The 19,206-nt window shown below is 34.1% G+C and overlaps 1 protein-coding gene across 4 annotated transcripts in view; it reads left to right on the top strand.

Annotated features, from left to right (window-relative positions):
- The window catches only part of ZDHHC17 (zinc finger DHHC-type palmitoyltransferase 17), a 138,798-nt gene that overhangs the window by 100,608 nt on the left and 18,984 nt on the right, over positions 1-19,206 (top strand). For all 4 annotated transcript variants that reach the window (XM_032493732.1, XM_014564694.2, XM_014564695.2 and 1 more), the window contains 2 exons: positions 5,907-6,032; positions 18,407-18,549. In XM_032493732.1, the coding sequence (XP_032349623.1) occupies positions 5,907-6,032; positions 18,407-18,549 (269 nt within the window). The remainder of the gene's footprint in view (positions 1-5,906; positions 6,033-18,406; positions 18,550-19,206) is intronic.

Below are 19,206 nucleotides of genomic sequence, written 5' to 3'. Positions count from 1 at the left end.
TTGGCACTGCACATTAACCATTGTATAAACTTTTGATTAGTCTTTTTAAAAAATTTTTTTTAAGTTTAAGCAACTTTCTTGTCATATAATTTCCATACAGTAAACTATACATATTTCAGATGTACAATTTGATGGATTTTGATAGACATATACACCTATGAAACCACCACCACAGTCAATATACCTAACATTTACATCTCTCCCCAAGCTGTGCAGATTTCCTTCCCACCCCTTTTATGTCCTGGTAATCATAATTATTTTATTCTCTGTGTCTGTGAGTTTGTTTCTGTTTTGTAAGTAAGTTCATTTGTGTCCCTTTTTTTAGATTCCACATACGCAATATCATATGGCATTTTCCTTACTCTTTCTGGCTTACTTCCCTTAGAATGATGAACTCCAGGTCTATCCATGTTACTGCAAATGGCATTATTTTATTCTTTTTTATGGCTAGTAGTATTACATTGTATAAATATACCACAGCTTCTTTATCCAGTCATCTGTCAATGGACATTTAGGTTGTTTCCATGTCTTGGCTATTGTAAACAGTGCTGCTGTGAACATTGGGGTGCATGTGTCTTTTTGAATTATATTTTTCTCTGGATATATGCCCAGGAGTGGGATTGCTGGATCATATGGTAACTTTATTTTTAGTTTTTGATGGCTTTTCTTTTTTGGTAGAGGGAGGTAATTAGGCTTATTTATTTATTTTTAGAGAAGGTACTGGGGATTGAACCCAGAACCTCAGGCATACTAAGCATGCGCTCTACCACTTGAGCTGTACCTTCCACTCTTTATTTTTAGTTTTTTGAGGAACCTCCATACTGTCCTCCATAGTGGCTGCACCAGTTTACATTCCCACCAACAGTGTAGGAGGGTTCCTTTTTCCCCACACCCTCTCCACTATCATTTGTGGACTTTTTAATGATGACCATTCTGACTGGTATGAGGTGAGACCTCAATGTAGTTTTGATTTGTATTTCTCCAACAATTAATGATGTTGAGCATATTTTCATGTGCCTGTTGGTCATCTGGATGTCGTTGGATAGATGTCTATTTAGATTTTCTGCCCATTTTTTGATTGGGTTGATTAGTCTTAGTAAAAGAAATAATCTATAATGAATTTCAAAAAAAGGTAATGGTAAGAATAGAAATATTTCAAATGATTTAAATGGCTTGAACCTTTTATTTTTAATGTTTTATAGGTTCAGCACATCAATTACTTGGTACCAGGATGGCATAAATCAGAATGTAGTTAACTAGCTAACTAGTACAGTGCATGTGACTACCTTCCAGAATCTACAGTGCCAAATAATTCAGCTAATTATTATACCTATAGAACTTTTATTTAAATTCATGTATTTTTTGTCAGTTTCTTTTTATTAGTGTTTTAATTTTATCTGACAAATATAGTCAAGGTTGGCCATTAGAAAAATAAGTTATTTTAAGTGTAATTCCCTGGTAGCTCTGGAGTAACATTATTTTTCAAAAAAATTTTACTGAGGTACAATTGACATATGACATTATGTGAGTTTAGGTGTACAAAATAATGATTTGACGCCTACACATTGCAGAATGACCACCGTCACAAATCCAGTCAACATCTGTCATCATATACAGTCACAAAGTTTTCTTTTTTCTTGTGATATGAACCTTGAAGATTAACTCCTAGCAACTTCTGGATATGCAATGCAGTGTGATTAACTGTAGCTGCCATGCTGTACATTACATCTTCATGACTGACTTACTTTAGAGCTGGGAGTTTGTACCTTTGGCCCCTTTCACCCATGTCCCCACCCCCCCAGCCCGGTACCTCTGCCAGCCACCAGTCTGTTCTGTATATCTGTGAACTTGATTTTTTGTTTTGTTTTGTTTTTAGAGTCCACATGTAAGTGAGGTATGGTATTTGCCTTTCTCTGTCTGACTTATTTGGAGTGACATTATTTTTAAAGAAAATAAAGTCTAAGGAGTTGCTTCAGTTGCTCAGGGAACATTTATACTTTTAGAATAAAAATAATCTTTTTAACCACACTGGTGAAAAAAGTAGATTTTTGTTTTAAAATGGACTTCTTATGTAATTAAAAGGATGAAATAAGTATCAAATGCCTTTTCTACTGGAATCTGGCATTCCTAATAAGCTGAAGTCTAGTTACCACCTTTTAGTAGAAACCATTTGTTCATTCAACAAATAACTTGTTTTATGCTGAGAAGTCAGTGTTTAAGATAGATGAAATCCTTACTCTCCCAGAATTTACATTGTATTGAGGAAATAGACAATAAGTAAATTAAAAACACATACACAGGCAAATGTGGTTGTGATGAGGGCTAAGGGGGGCCACATCAGGTGAGAGTGATTGTAAATGCCTCTGAGGAGATGACATTTGCTTTGAGACTTGTCTGATAAAGGATCAGTTCTGCAAAGATATGTGGGAAAAAACTTTCCATGTAGAGGAACCTGCAAGTGCAAGACCCAAGGCCAGGAGTACGCTTGCCACGTTAGGGATGCAGAAATGACAGCCTGCACCAAGCAGTGAGTCACTAAGAGAGGCAGGTACCGGATCATACAAGGCCATGATAAGGAGCTTTAATTGTATTCTCAGTCATGAGAAACAGTTGGAAGAATTTATGTAGAATGGTTACATAATCTTTGTGTTTTAAATATGTTAAAAAGATTACTTTGGTATATAGAGATACATTGAATAATTAAGAAAATGGAAGGGATAGAGGAAGATCAGTTAGACTCTTAAAGCAGGCAACTGATGATGTTAGTTTAGCCTATACAGTTGTAGGAGCAGGGATGGAGAGAAATGAATGGATTTGGAAATGATAGTTTAGAGTAGAAATGAAAAGGTAGATTAGGGTGAAAGAAAAAAATTGATGATTTAGGTTTTGGTTTGAATAACTGAATGTCTTGTGATATATATGGAGGTTGTGAAGATCTGAAGGAAACAGACTTTTTGAGATGAAGGCAGTAGGAATTGGTCTGTCTTAGTCATATGTGAGTTGAGGTGGTACCTTTTAGCTATGTGGAATGTAAGGCTAATTAAGTAAACTTAAATTGCTGCACATTTTGAAATGAAAAATTGATTAATTAAAAACAACAACCTGGATTGTTTGTCCTGGAATTTGACAGATAAAGTTGATTTATAGTTATATATTTTTCTGTTTTTCATTTTAAGTCTTAAGAAAGTCTCGTTGATAATCATGAATCATACCAAGAAAGACGTAGCCTGTGAATCTGGATATGGCTTTACTTGCTAGTAAAAGTTACATTCTTCAAAGAATATGAAAAATTATACTTTATGTTATAATAGTTATATAACGATTGATTGATCCTATTTCTTCTAAAATAGTTATTTCCCAAGTAAAATTAAGGTTAAGTTTCTTAGAAATCAGTCTTTATATTAGCTAGATATTTATCCTTGTAAATTAGTTATTTGAGTAAGGGATTCAATTACTTTAATGCATAAACAAAGGATTCTTTTATCAAAATAAGATAGAACTTATTTTGGAGACAGTTACTATTAGATGGTAGGTTAAAATGGCTACTTTGATCCTTTGAAGGATCAGGAATGGCCGTAAACCTTAGATTAGAGATTCTTAATCTAGGACCCACCAGTGGATTTTGGTTAGGGGGTGGGTCCCTGGACTCCTGAAATTGTTATTAAAAAAAAGTACCAGCGCTTTTCTGGGGAGAGAGTCAATGGCTTTCATCAGACATGACTCAAAAGAGTGTAAAGACCATGGCCCTAGATAATAGTTGCATAGAATAAATTGAAATCTTAAGTAATAACAGTAGAGGGGAAAAATGATTTAGGATACTGAGATTTTAAGAAAAATGACTTATGCAGTAATCTTTCTTCAGGATAGCATCTCCTTTGTGAATTAAAAAAAAGTATTTTACCCCCCCCCCCGCACATGTTTTTGTTTATACAGATAAATTTAGATGAACTGAGTTTGGGGAGAACAATTAATTTATAGCTTATACAAAATATAAAATTGCTGATCTTTGTTAATTAATATATTGAACGACTCTTATATGGTTTCTTGAAAAGAGGTAAGAAACTGTTTTCAGAAAATAGTTTTCATTACCTCTTAAGTACCTGACCTAAACGGTCTCCAAGGAAGAATTTTCCTTAGTTTTCATAATGAAATTCTGCTTTACATAGAAAAAGGTGATCTTCCACCCTCCACCTTCCATAATGTTTATCTCACCAAAACCCTTGAAGAGTTTCTCTTACTGCCAATTAGTTACACAGTCTCTAAATACTCCATGATTCTTGTTGTTATTATTGTTGTTATTACCACTTACTATTTTGGTGACACATGGAGTGATCAGATATAGACCTGATTTGGAACCCTGGTTTTAGTATAATTCTTTAAATTAATTGCTTGTTTATTTTACCAGCTGAATAAAAGAACTATGCAAAAGTAGTCAGATGACTAGAGGAGTAGTTCAAAGATTTCTTAAAGCTCCCTCCATCTTTTTATCTAGGCAATCCTTAGGTGTCACATGGCCCTCTAGTGGAAGGGATGCTCAGCTGGACCGAGGCAACTGCAGGATATTCTCTGGGAGTTGTTACCCAAGGGATTGCTTTTATTCAGGTAATCTTTATAGTTTGGATTAATTAGCTGGTTCTGACAACCTAGGTGATAGAATTGTGGACTAGGTAGGAGATATTTTAAAGCAAATATCCTTATTTGTGGGAAACTCACCTTGATTAGCCCATTTCTTATCTAATACTGTTGATCTTTTTATTAAAGGATTGGTTAGGCTTTTTGTTTTTATTGTTGTGTTGTTATTGTTGTTGCCTTTGATGGTAGTGGTGTGTTTATTTTTTTGTTTGGTTCTTTTTATTTTTCATTGTTTTTCTGTAATTAAATAAACTGTACATCATACTTGATAAGTAATTATTCCTCATAAGTAAGGCACCCAAGGCTCATTTCTTAATTTTCATCTTGTTTTTAAAAATAAAATTTCAGTATTTTTTCTTTAAGTAATTTTGAATATCCATACAGTCTTGAATTTTGGCAATTTTCATTTCACTTTTCTATTTAAAGAGGTAGATAAATAGTGGACAATATTAAACAGAATAGAAATGTAGGTATCTGACTAACTTGCAAAAGGAGAAATAGGATTTTAAATTAATAAAGGAATAAAGAAGCATAGATCTAGAATTGGGGGTGCTTATTTCTTGTTGCTTATTTCCTTCAAAGCATTTTAGTTCTATTCATTATACTCCTTGCATTCTTTTTTTTTTTTTTTGAGGTTGAAGGGAGCTACAAGTCTGTAATATGAGTTTAACTATTTGTTGTTACTGCTCTTGTTCTCTCTGGAGATTTCTAGATGATTGAATGAATTTAACATGATCAAGAATGACAGTAAAGCAGTAGTAGAAGAGGAGGTTGCCCTTTCTTTTTCTTCCATGTTCTCTCCTTCAGACTTCTGTCATTACTGAAATTAAGCTGAGAGATTCCTAACAGTTTATTATTATAGCAGGATGGTTTGTAGCAATAATTATTACTAATGAAACTCTTAAAGAATATGAAATAACTTATAAAGTGAGTGATAGCCTCTGATCCAGCAGGTGCCAAAAAAACCTACTTTTTGATTTACTCTCTAATATAAGTAAAAATGCAAGCAAAAACAGAAACTATAGAATAAGATGAGTAAATACATTTTCTGATCGTACCTTGAATGGGAAAGCGTAATAAGTAATACATTATTTAGAGTCTTTTAGTAATTTGTAAAGTCAAAAGTAAATTTGACTTTGCCAAATGAAAACAGTGTTAATGAATTAATACTGCAGTCAGTTTATTTTTATGGAAGTGCTTTAAAAGTGAGTAACAAATATTCTGTTTTCTCTTTCATTTTTTAAAATGTGAATTTCTCCTGCTTATATTATCAGGGCGAATCAGCACTTGATTTGGCAAAGCAGAGAAAAAACGTGTGGATGATCAACCATTTGCAAGAAGCAAGGCAAGCAAAAGGATATGACAATCCATCTTTCCTTAGAAAGCTCAAAGCTGATAAGGTAAATTCGTGACTGAAGATTTTCAATATGTAGTCTTTTTAAGTAAGATCCATAGGCATACTTTCTTTTTTAAGTATCGTTCCTTCCTCCTTCCCTCCCTCCCTCTGGATTGAACCCAGGACCTCGTGCCTGCTAATCCTGAGTTCTGCCATTGAACTGTTACCGTCCCCACCATAGGCATACTTTCTCAGCATGAGTATTTACAGCCTTTAACATTGGCATTGACCAATGTAATCTTTAAAATAATATTTCACCCAGAGTAAATGAAGATAGATAGCAAAGTTTAAGGATGGATATTTGTGAACTTGTTTAAATCTCTGTAAACTACTAACATAAACTTTAATTCATTAATTCAACTGGCCTCTGTTAAGTAATAGATAATAAAAGTTTTTTCTATGTGAGTGTGTTTGTTAGTGTAGTAATAAATTGTGAAAAATCTTAGCCCTATTACATATTTTTAAACTACTCACAACTCTAGCTATAATTAAGTTTCCATTCTTTTTTGATATGTTATAACTTTTATTAGAGAGAGAATCTTATTCACTTCTCTATAGAAAGCTCATTTTAGATCTTCCATAGAACCTTCAGTTCTAAACTGTATGACTGTTGGTTCAGTTGCCTAATTGTATAATTTCAGAACTAAGAACATTTTCCAAAAAGAGGGGGTCTATATTTCTTAAAATTTTATTTCCTTAAAAAAGGAAAGATTAGGTGATTGACAATTTTTTTGTGTACTTAAACAATTGACAAGATATTTGCTAACTTGTCAGTAATCAACAACTTAAATAACATTAAGCCTTGTATATCTTATGTGTCTTATTCAGACTGTTCTAGTGGTAATACTTTTTGTATAAAGTTAACATTGATCTGTCTGTTCCCAGAACAAAATGATAAATTTTGGATAAAGGGAAACAGACTTGAAAGCACGCCTCATTTATTTGTAGAGTTCAGACTCCCTTAATGAGCTGAAAAATTCATTCGTCTGTTTCTTAGACAGCAGAAGAATCAGAATTATAGTTTATAAACTTGCCTATTTTCAGCTCCATATCTGAGAATAAGGAGCATTTCTTCCATGTCAACACTTTCATTTCTATTAGATACGATGTCTTTTAAAAGTGGTTATTCAGTTAGTTTGATGTTGCTCTGTCCTCTCAAATTTAGAGCAGTTTTGCTCAGCAGAGTAAAAAATGGCTTATGTCTCATAATAATGAGGCTACTAAATAACTGTCTTATATTAGTTTGGAAAGTCTCATAATCTTTATTTATGCTTTTATTTTGCGTAGTATAAATATGCTAAAGGGTATTTTTAAATATATTTACTTTGTAAATTCTAGATGTTTATAAATGTATAAAGTTATTTAGTATAGTGATAATGAACTGTATATTAGGTTTATGAGTTTGGATATGGTTTCTTTTTTAAAAGAGAACCTCATTAAAAAGTTAAGCACAATTTTATTAACATTTGTATATTATTGTAATCAGTTCAAAAGTTTGAGTATTCCTGATTTTTTTGGTTTTGTTTTTTGCTGTTAGTAATTTTAAACATGCATTTTAAAAAGGTCACTAGATAAAAATATATGATGTCTGGAGGCTTTTGAAATTAAGTATTTGTCTTTTTGTAGACTATTCTCTTTCCATCTCACATTAGAAAAATTTAAATCATGAACATGACTTGATTTGCTAGTCTGTGAAATATGTTCTGTATTTAAAACAAAACAAGAAAATAATGATGCCTTGGACTCAATAGCATTTTACTAAAAATAAGTCATCCCTAAAGGAAGAAAATTATTTTTGGACAGTGATAATAGGCAGAAATTGAGGGGATCTTGATCTTAGAAAACTATTTTAAAAGCTTTTCAGTTTCTAAGGTTAAAAGATTTTAGGTGGATTTATGGTTACATAAGTGTTTCTTACTAGTAAGTTAAAAGGAAATCTCTAAATTAGTATTTCCCAACATTAAAAAACCTACAGTCCCTTTTGTTAACAGTAGAAATTTCAGATATATTACTCTTTAATGCTGTTAATTGATTATGTGAAAGTAAATCTGGAAAGATGGAGTGGATGTATTTTTCCCTATTCCTTCCCACTAAGTACAAACAAAAATCCTGGACATTATATACAAAACAAATATAAGAAGACTCTGGAAGATGTAGAGAAGAAGGCAGAGCAGGTAGGGAGCTCAGGACCCAAAGAATGACATGCTGGTGAGTTCCCTGCATTTTCTTTTTTTGCCTGATATTTCCCAGAAGAGGAGCTGACAAAGCCAACAACCTAGAATCATGAATGTGTACAGACAAAAAAGGTCCCAGCAAAAGACCGCTTTTTCAAAGGACCATAAAGGAGGCAGCTTATTTAGCAAGACAAAAACTTTTAAAAATAACTTTGAACTGTAGCCAAGCACAGTGGAAAAAACTGTGGCCTCACTCTGATTCACACCAGTGAAGGCCCAGACCTCCACCCTTACCAGACTGTAACGATGTGTCCTAACTTCTCTCCTGGCGTGGTGACAGAGAAGGTGGAGTAGAGAGTTGAGACTTTCATCCCCACTGGGTGTTAATGAGCTCCCATCCCCTGCTGTATCAGTGAAGACCACATAGGAAAAAGTAATGAGGCACTCTAACCCTCCTAGCCAGGAAGGTACCAGTACAGGTATAGTGGAGAGCTGGAAGTCCCACTTTTGCCCATCAGTAATAAGAAAACCCCTCCTCAGGTGTCAGTGGAGGCCAACTTGGGATCCTGGACTTCCACCTCGCCTAGCAATAATGAGAAGCTGCCTCACTTCCCTCCCCCTGCCTATGTCAGTGGAATCCACCTAAAAGAAAAGGTTTAAATGAGATCCAGTGTTTCATAATACCCAAAATGTCTGGGTTTCAAGTGAAAATCATTCATCATACCAAGAAGCAAGAAGATCTGACTGAATGAAAGGATAATCAGTAGATGCCAACATGATGACAAAAGTTGTCAGAATTATCTGACAAAAAGATTTTAAAACAACCATCATGAAAAGCCTCAGTGAGTAATTATGAGCATGCTTGAAAAACAAGTGAAAAATAGAGGTTCAGCACAGGAATAGAGATACAGAAATAGGATATAAAGAAGAACCAAATGGAAATTTTAAAACCAAAACAAGAAAGACTCAATGGATGTACTCAACAGAAGAGAAAGGACAGAGGAAAGAATCAATGACCTTGAAGATAGAACAATAAAAATTATCCATTTGAACAACAAAAGGAAATAAGCTGGGGGTGGGAAGGGAAAGAACAGAGCCTCAGGGACCTGTGGTTAATAACAGAATATCTTAACATGGATATGATTGGAGTTCCAGAAGAAGAGGAGAAAGAAAATGGGGCTGGAAAAGTACTCAAAGATACAGTGGCTAACCCCCCCCCCCCCACCAAACCCTAATTTGGCAGAATACAAACCTGCAGATTAAGAAGTGGAACAAACCTTAAGCAGAATATAAACTCAAAGAAATCCAAATCACGGAATCATAGTCAAACTTCTGGAAACTAAAGACTGAAAAATAAAAATCTTGAAATCTCCTTACCAGTAGGGGTAAAACTATTTAAAACAACAGTGGATTTCTCATCAGAAACCATAGAGGCAGAAGGAACTGTCCCATTTTTCGAGTGCTGAATGGAAAGAATTGTCAACTCAGAATCCTGTATCCAGTGAAAATATCTTTCATGAATGAAGGAGAATTCAACACATTTTCAGATAAAGGAAAACTAGGAGAATTTGTGGCCAGCAGACCTACCCTAAAAAAAATGACTAAGAGAAGTTCTCTAAACAGATGGGAAATTATAGAAAAGAATCTTAGAACATAAGATCATGGTAAACAAAATTATAGGTTAATGTAGTATACTTTCCTTCTCATCCTACATCTTCCAAATTATGCTTGATAGTTGAAGCAAAAATTGTAATACAGTTTGATGTGGTGGATCTAAGTGTATGTAGGGAACATATATGAGACAATTTATGATATAAGCAGGGAAGAGCAGAGGAACATAAAAGAAGGTGAGATTTCCACACTTCACTTGAATTGATAAATGATGACACCGGTACACTGTAGTATTGTTTATGTTTATATAATACTTAAGAGTAACTACTAAAAAAGCTATACAAAGAGACTCAAAAACACTAGATAAAATAGAATTCTAAAAAGCCTTTCAGTAACCCACAAGAAGGCAGGAAAAAGAAAATAAGCAAAAACATAGAACAAATGGAAAATAAAAAATAAAATTTTGGATTTAAACCGTAACATATCAATAATTTAAATGATCTAAATATACCAGTTAAAAGACAGATATTGGCACTGTTGATTATAAAATGAGACTCAACCATATACCGTCTGTAAGAAACTCACTTCATATACAAGAATATTGACAAGTTGCTTATGTAGGCAAGTAACAGCATGGAAATGATATATGTTACCCTGATACCAAAACCAGATGAAGATAGTACAAAAAGGAAAACTACAGGCATACCTCGTTTTATTGCATTTCACAGATACTTCACTTTTTTACAAATTGAAGGTTTGTAGCAACCCTGCATTAAGCAAGTCTGTTGGTGCCATTTTTCCAACAGCATTTGTTCACTTTGTGTCTCCATGTCACATTTTGGTAATTCTTGTAATATTTCAGACCCACCACCAGCAAAAAGATTATGACTTACTAAAGGATCATCTAGATGATGGTTAGCATTTTTTAGCAATAAAGTATTTTTTAATTAAAGTGTGTACATTATTTTTTTAGACAAAATGCTATTGCACATCTGATAGATTGTGGTATAGTGTAAACATAACTTTTTAAATTGAATTATAGTTGCATACAATATTATTTCAGTTGCAGAGGTACTATGTAGTAATTTGACATTTGTGTACATTATGAAATGATCACCACATTAAGTCTAGTAACCGTTTGTCCCTATACAAACTTATTAAAATATTGACTATATTCCTTATGCTGTAAATTACATCCTATGTCTTATTTATTTTATAACTGGAAGTTTGTACCTCTTAATCCTCTTCACATATCCCCCGCCCCACCCCAATCTTCTCCCCTCTGGCAACCACCTATTTGTTCTCTGTGATTCTGAGTCTGTTTTTGTTTTGTCTGTTTGGTTTCTTTAGATTCCTCATGTAAGTGAGATCATATGTAAGTGAGATCATATGGTATTTGTCTTTCTCTTATTTCACCTAGCATAATACCTCTAGATCCATTCAGGTTGTCACAGATGGCAAGATTTCCTTTGTAATGCTAAGTAATATTTCATTGTATATATAATATAGGTCACATCTTCTGTATCCATTCATCTATCAGTGGTCACATAAGTTGCTTCTGTATCTTGGCTTTGTAAATACTATGGCAGTGAACGTTGAGGTGTACATATTTTTTTAAATTAGTCTTTTTGTTTTCTTTGCATGAATACCTAGAGGTGAAATTGTGGGGTCATGTGATAGTTCTAATTTTAATTTTTTAAGGACTTTCCATACTGTTTTCTATGGTGGCTGTACCAATTTACAGTTCTACCAACAGTGCAAGGATTCCCTTCATATCCTCGCCAACATTTGTTATTTCTTGTCTTTTTGATGATAGCCATTCTGACAGGTGTGAGGTGGCATCTTATTGTGGTTTTGATTTGCATTTCTCTGATTATTAATGGTGTTACGCATCTGTTTATGCGGCTGTATGTGTTCTTTAAAAAAATGTCTATTCAGTTCTTCTGCCCACTTTTTAATTGGGTTGTCTTTTGTTTTTTGGGCTTTTGTGTGTGTGTGTGTGATGTTGAGTTGTGTGGCTATCAACCCCTTATCAGATGCATCATTTGCAAATACCTCTTCCCATTTAGTGGGCTGCCTTTTCTTTTTTTCCCCATTTTTTGTTGTTGGTGTTAGTTTCCTTTACTGTGGAAAAACTAGTTTCATGCAATCCCATTTGTTTATTTTGGATTTTGTTTCCCTTGCCTGAGGAGAAAGGCCCCCCAAAATATTGCTAAGACCAATGTCAGAGAGCATACTGCCTATGTATTCTTCTAGGAGTTTTATGGTTTCTGGGAAACTAGTCCAGTTTGATTCTTTTATATGTAGCTGTCCAGTTTTTCCAACACCATTTAAGGAAAAGGTTCTTTTTTTCCTTCATTTTATATTCTTGCCTCCTTTGTTGTAGATTGATTGTGTAAGTATGGGTTTCTTTCTGAGCTCTGTTCTCTTCCATTGTGTATGTCTGTTTTTGTGCCAGTATCATACTGTTTTGATTATTGTACCTTTGCAGTATAGTTTGAAATCAGGGCATGTGATACTTCAGCTGTGTTCTTCTTTCTCAAGATTGGTGTGACTATTCAGTCTTTTGTGTTTCCATACAAACTGTAGAATTTCTTGTGGTTCTGTGAAAAATGCCATTGGCATTTTGATAGGAACCACACTGAATCTGTAGATTGCCTTGGGTAATATGGTCACTTTAACAGTCTTCTTCCAATCCATGAGAAGGGTATGGCTTTCCATTTGTATGTCATCTTCAGTTTCTTTCATCAAGTCTTACACTTTTCAGAGTACAACCTCTTTAGTTAGATATATTTTAGTTAGATATATTCCTAGGTGTTGTATTTTTTTGATGCACTTGTAAATGGGATTGTTTTCTTAATTTCTCTTTATCATAGTTTTTGTTAGTGTATAGAAACAACAGAGCTTTGTTTATGAATTTATTGTAACTATCCTGCAACTTTACTGAATTCACTTATTAGTTCTAATAGTTTTTTGGTGGTGTCTTTAGAGTTTTCTCTATATAGTGTCATGTCATCTGCAAACAGTGAGAGTTTTACTTCTTTCCTTCCAATGTGGATTCCTTTTATTTCTTTCTCTTGTCTCATTTCTGTGGCTAGGACTTGCAATACTGTGTTGAAAAAAAGTGGCAAGAATGGGCATCCTTATCTTGTTCCTGATCTTAGAGGAAATGCTTTCAGCTTTTCACCATCGAGCATGATGTCAGCTGTGGGTTTGTTATATACAGTCTTTATTATGTTGAGGTGTGTTTCCTCTCTACCCACTTTGTTGAGAGTTTTTATCATAAATGATGTTGAATTTTGTCAGAAGCTTTTTATGTACCTACTAAAGTAACCAGATGGTTTTTATTCTTCAATTTGTTAATGTAGTATATCATGCTGGTTGATTGGCTGTTAGGGTGACCTCGGGGGGTGGGGGTGCAGTGCTTGAGGCTAGTGCTGCCCAGCTAGTGGGGCGAGGTCCCCAGTGCTAATAGACTAGAGGGAAAATTCTGAAATGGTGCTTGCCAGCCATGGTATTATCTGGGTGGAAGGAATTCCTCTAGATGGCTGCCCTCAGCTTCTGTATCCCCAGGGAGTCTCTTATTTGCCTCCTGCTTCTCCAGAGGACTCTCCAAGATCAGCAAGTGGATCTGTACCAGACTTGTTTCAAAACACGGCCTCTTTGTGCTGGGACTTGGAGCATGTGATATTTTTCCAGTGCCGTTTAAGAACAGTCTCTGTTTCTTATAGCCCTCCAGCTCTTCTGCACATAGGGTCTTCTGATTTTCCAAGTTGGATGTTCTGGGGGCTTTTTCTCCTCATGCAGGACCCCTGGGCTGGTGGGCTGAGGCTCATCCCTTCTTCTTTGGGAAGGACCTCTACGATTGTGATATTCCTTCTATTTGTGGATCACTCACCTTGGGGGTTTAAGCCCCAATTATATCATGTCTCTGCCCCTCTTACCTGTCTCGTAGTTCCTTCTTTTTTTCTTTAGTTATGGAAAATCTGTTTTGCTAATCTGCAGATCATGCTCATAGACAGTTGCTCTGTAAGTAGTTGTAATTTGGGCATGTCCTTGTGAGGAGGTGAATTCAGGGTTATCCTATTTTGACATTTTGGCTACCTCTCCAAATAAAACTTTTACTTGCTTTATTTGTTACTTGCTTTATTCCGATACTCACTTTTTTGCAGTGATATTGAACTGAACCTACAGTATCTCCAAGGTATGCCTGTATAGACCAATATCCCTCTTGAATATAGCCTCAAAAATTCTTAACAAAATATTAATAAATAGAAGTTGGCTATATATAAAAGGAACTATGACCAAATTTGGTTTATCTCAGGGATGCAAGACTCATTTAATATTCAGAAATTATTCAATGTAGTCTATCTTATTTACAAAAATAAAGGAGAAAAATCTCATGATTGTATCAATCAACATAGAAAAAACATTTCATGAAGATCAATATCCATTCATGATAAAAATCAGAAAAATAGGAATAGAGGAGAGTTTTCTGAATTTTATAAAGAGTATGTATAAAACCTTCATGTAACATCATACTTAATGGTGAAAGACTGAATACTTTCCCCCTAACAAGGCAGGGATATTTATATTATTGGTTTTTATTCAACATAGTGCTGAAAGTTCTAGCTAGTGGAATAAAGCAAGAAAAGGAAATTAAAAGGCATATAGATCAGAAAGGAAAAAAATAATAAAAATATCCCTATTTGTGACTGACATGATTGTTTATATATAAAATCTCAAGGAATCTACAAAATAAACTCCTAGAACTAATAACTGAATTCAGCAAGGTCACAGGGTATAAAATAAAATATAAACATTTTAAATTTGTATTTATTTGCAATAAACATGTGGACATCAAAATTGAAAATACAGTACTGCTTAAAGCTGCTCAAAAAAAAGAAGATTTAAATACTTCGGTGTAAATACAAATAAAGTACTTGTATACTGAAAATTTTTAAATACCAGTGAAAGAAATCAAGGATGATCTAAATAAATGAAGAGACATACTGTGTTCATGAATTGGAAGACTCAGCATAGTAAATGTATGAATTGTTCCCAAATTAATACACAGATTTAATGTAATTAAATAGTTCCAACAAGATTTTTAATCTGTATAACCAAGATTCTTCTAAAATTTATATGGAAAGGCAGTGGACTGAGAATAGCTAAAACAATTTTGAAAAAGAAGAATCACTGTATGCAGTTTTAAGACCTGCTGTGTAGCTACAGTAATCAAGACTCTGTGGTGTTGCTGGAGGAATAAAGCAGTCAGTGGAACAGAATAGACAGCCTGGAAATAGAACCAGAGAGATACGCCCACTGCCATTTGACAGAAGTGTAAGAGTACTTCAGTGGAGGGAAGACAGTCTTTTTGACAATTGATCCTGGGACATTTTGATGTGCAGAGGCAAAAAAATAAACTTCTACTTAAAGCCCACACTGTATTTTAAAAAATTAACTCAAAATGGTTAAAGGCATAAGTATAAAACTGTAAAAATCTAGGGCTAGGCAAAGAGATTTGAAATGAAAAGCATAATCCATAAAGGTAAAAGTTGATCATTAGGATGTCATCAAAATTAAACCCTTTTGTCCTCTGCAAAACCCTGTTATTAAGATGAAAAGACAGACTCCAGACTGGGAGAAAGTATTTACAAGCCACATATCCAACAAAGGACTAATTTCCAGAAAATATAAAGAACTTTGAACACCCAACAGTGAAAAATCAAATAATCCAACTAGAAAATAGGCTAGACACGAGGAGATTTTTTTTTTTCCAAAGAAGATATAAAAATGGCAGATAAGCACATGAAAATACGTTCAACACTTTATTAGTGATTAGGGAAATGCAAATTGAAAGTGCAGTGACTTACTGTTATGCACCTATCAGAATGAAATAAAAAGTTGTAAGAACACCAGATGCTGGTGAGGATGCAGAAAGTCTCAGACTGCTGGTGGATATATATGTAAAACAGTACAGCACCCTGGAGAACAGTTTGGCAGTTTCTTTTAAAAAACTTAACTTGCAATTACCATACAAACCAAAACTATACTCCTAAGCATTTATCCCAGAGAAATGAGAACTTATATTCACACAAAAATCTGTATATGAATGTTTATAGCAGCTTTACTTATGGAAACAACCTCAAAGTCCATTTTCAATGAGTAAATGATTAAACAAACTGACACATTCACACCGTGGAATATTCCTCAGCAAAAAAAGGAATAAACTAATGGTACATGCAGTGAGTAAAAAGCCAGTCCTATAAGGTTACACACTGTATAATTCCATTTATATAAAATTCTTGAAATGACAAAATTATGGAAATGTAGAACAGAGTAGTGGTTGGCAGAGGTTAATATGGGGATGAGGGGCAGGGATATGAGGGAAGTTACTGTAAAAGAACAATGTGAGAAATCCTGGTAGTGATGGAAAGACTGTGTATCTAAATCATGGCAATGTCAGTATCCTGGATATGGTATTATACTGCTGTTTTGCAAGGTGTTACTAGCCATTTGGGAACCCTGGATAAGGAGTACTTGGGATCTGTCTATGTTATTTATTAAAACTGTATGTGAATCTACAATTATTTCAAAGTAAAGAGTTTAATTTAAAAACAGACTACTGAATTGTAGAATCTAGGTGGTGAGTATACAGATATTCACTATAAAATCCTTTCAAATTTACTATATATTTGAAAAGTTCCATAGTATAAGAGAAAATGGATTTTTTATATCTACATAAGCAGTGCGTCACCATTACATCTTTGTAATATATAATATATAAAATATTATAATATTAAATGACAACTTGGAAGAAAATCCAGAAATCATATGTATACATATTTATTCAAGTGAAATGAACTTGTGTTCACACAAAAAGTTACATGTGTTTATGATGACTTTATTCACAATCATCAGAAACCAGAAACAACTCTTAATCCCTTAGCTGGGGAATACATAGCCAGACTGTGATACACCCTGTAATGAAATACTACTTGGCATTAAAAAGGAACTACTAATACACATAACAACATAGATAAATGTCAAATGCATTCTCTGAGGAAAGAAGCCAGATTTAAAAGACTGCATTCAGTATGATTCCTTTTATGTGAAATTCCTGCAAAGAAAAAATAGAGGGATAGAAATCAGATTAGTGTTTGCCAGGGGTCAGGCCTCGTGGTGCAGGTTATTTCACAGCTCGATAGCACTGCTCTGTGTCTTGATTTTCATGCTGGTTACACAACTGTGTATATTAATCAAAACCTGGAGAACTGTACACAGAAAAGGGTGAATTTTACTGTGTGTAAATTTTATTTTAATTTTTAATAATGTGGCCATTGCTGGGGAAATCAAGTGTCTTGACTAAAAACAAACCAAATTAAAGATAATTTTAGAAAATATTTTTGATGTGACACATGTCCACCTTTTCTCCCGCTGATACCCACCTTTACCAATATGCTTGCTTCTCCCAGTTGTAAAACCTTCTCTAATATCTGGATGTAAAATTCACATATACTAGAGATGAAAGAACAAATTGAAAGGATATTTTACTTTAGCATAAAGTTAAACTCTCAAGTTGATATGTTTAGTTATTAGTCGAAGTTAAAATTACACATTTAATTCAGAAAATGAATTACAGTGGCTGAATTGGAGAAGACATGGTCATTTATATGAAAAAAGTGTTTATTTTACTAGAAGCCAACGGTATGAAAGGGGTGCTAAATAAAGTATAGTATAATCTTGGCCTTCAGAAAGGTATATATTCAATGAGGAAAGTAATATTTACATTCTGAGCTTAATTAGATCATTGCTGGAATATCTTACATAGTTTTATCACCTGAAGTGACTCAAGAGACTTAATAGCTGCCTATAAATTTGTGAAGGGTTGTTACATAGAAGAGGCAATTGAGTTGTGATAATTGTATCTGAGGATACAATTGTGATAGATGTTACAAGGAAGTAGATAGGTTTTATACTTCAGAGTACTTCCAGTAATTAGATCAGTACAAAAATGAAATAGAACTGCATCTGAAATAGTAAGTATTCTGCTTTGATATGTTTTCAGAACCACATAATCTCCTTTATGGACTCTGAGATCCTATAGATTGATTTTATTCTCTGTCTTACTTTAAGGCTTTAATATACTGTTTCTGTGTATCATTCAAAATATCTTCTCCAGGCTAAGCATACTCAGGTTTCCTTGTCTGACATAGCTCTTAGACCTGCAGTCATTCTGGTTGCCCTGGTCTCCTTGGTTATCAATGCATTTGTTAAAATGGGGTGGTATTTTCATGAACTGTTTTCTAGCCCATCCACGTGTTAGAAGGTGGTACTGCTGTCTTCTGTATCTGACTATCTAGACTCACTCTTACAACTTTTAGTCTCATTTTCCACACCAAGTACTTTTAAATTGTTTATTTAGTGCCACTCTCTAGAAGACAGAGACTAGCACCTTGAATAGTATCTGCACACAGTAGGCAGAATGAATGAATTTCACCCCTGTTGTACATTTTCACAGAGATTATAGTGATTCACATTGAGGTTACTTGAAGCATGGAAAACTTTCCCTCTGTTTTTTTCTATACAGGAATTTCGGCAGAAAGTAATGCTGGGAACTCCTTTCCTAGTTATTTGGCTGGTTGGGTTTATAGCAGACCTGAATATTGATTCTTGGCTCATTAAAGGGCTAATGTATGGTGGCGTTTGGGCTACAGTACAGTTTCTTTCAAAGTAAGTGTGTCATTTTTTACCTATATTTTTAACTGAACATGAAAGAATGTAGTTTGGACCTGGCTATATAAGATTACTGTTTTGTATATTTAGAACACAGCCTTTATGTAACGTGTTTGATCTTAATGTTAAAGAATTTCAGCAGATTTATGTCTGAAATCATTTTTGTTAAAAATGACTCTAAAGGTGCTTTTAGTGACAAAATCTAACAAATACTTTTTAAGTCTAAAATACAGTTTTAAAACGTTTCCGTGGAAGTGGACTTGAGTTTGTTGAACTCTAAATGTAGTGTATGCATTGCTTATTTCTAGGTGACGATAATGCTTGAGCTTACCTTTCTATAGGAATTACATTTTCTTTGGTCATAGGTAGTATGCAAGAAAGAGGTTTGATTTTAGCACAAGGAGTCTAAGCGTACGAAGTAGGCTCCGTTTTTAAAACATTTTCTCCTCCCTCTCTTTTCTTTAAACATTGTGATCATTTCCTTTTCTTCCTATCCTTAGCTGGTCATCCAGCACATCCCCATTTCTTTAGTACCTTGTTTTCACCAGAATTTCAAAAAAGACTTCTGAAAATAACTCACACAGAGATGAGAATGCCTAGTAGCACACTAATACGTCAACTCTCAGGAAGAGGCTTAATTCTAGGTTCTTAATC

The sequence above is a fragment of the Camelus ferus genome, chromosome 12, assembly GCF_009834535.1.
Source record: "Camelus ferus isolate YT-003-E chromosome 12, BCGSAC_Cfer_1.0, whole genome shotgun sequence".
Lineage (NCBI taxonomy): Eukaryota > Metazoa > Chordata > Mammalia > Artiodactyla > Camelidae > Camelus > Camelus ferus.
The sequence above is the reverse complement of the archived record's forward strand: the minus strand, read 5'-3'. Positions and strand labels throughout refer to the sequence as shown.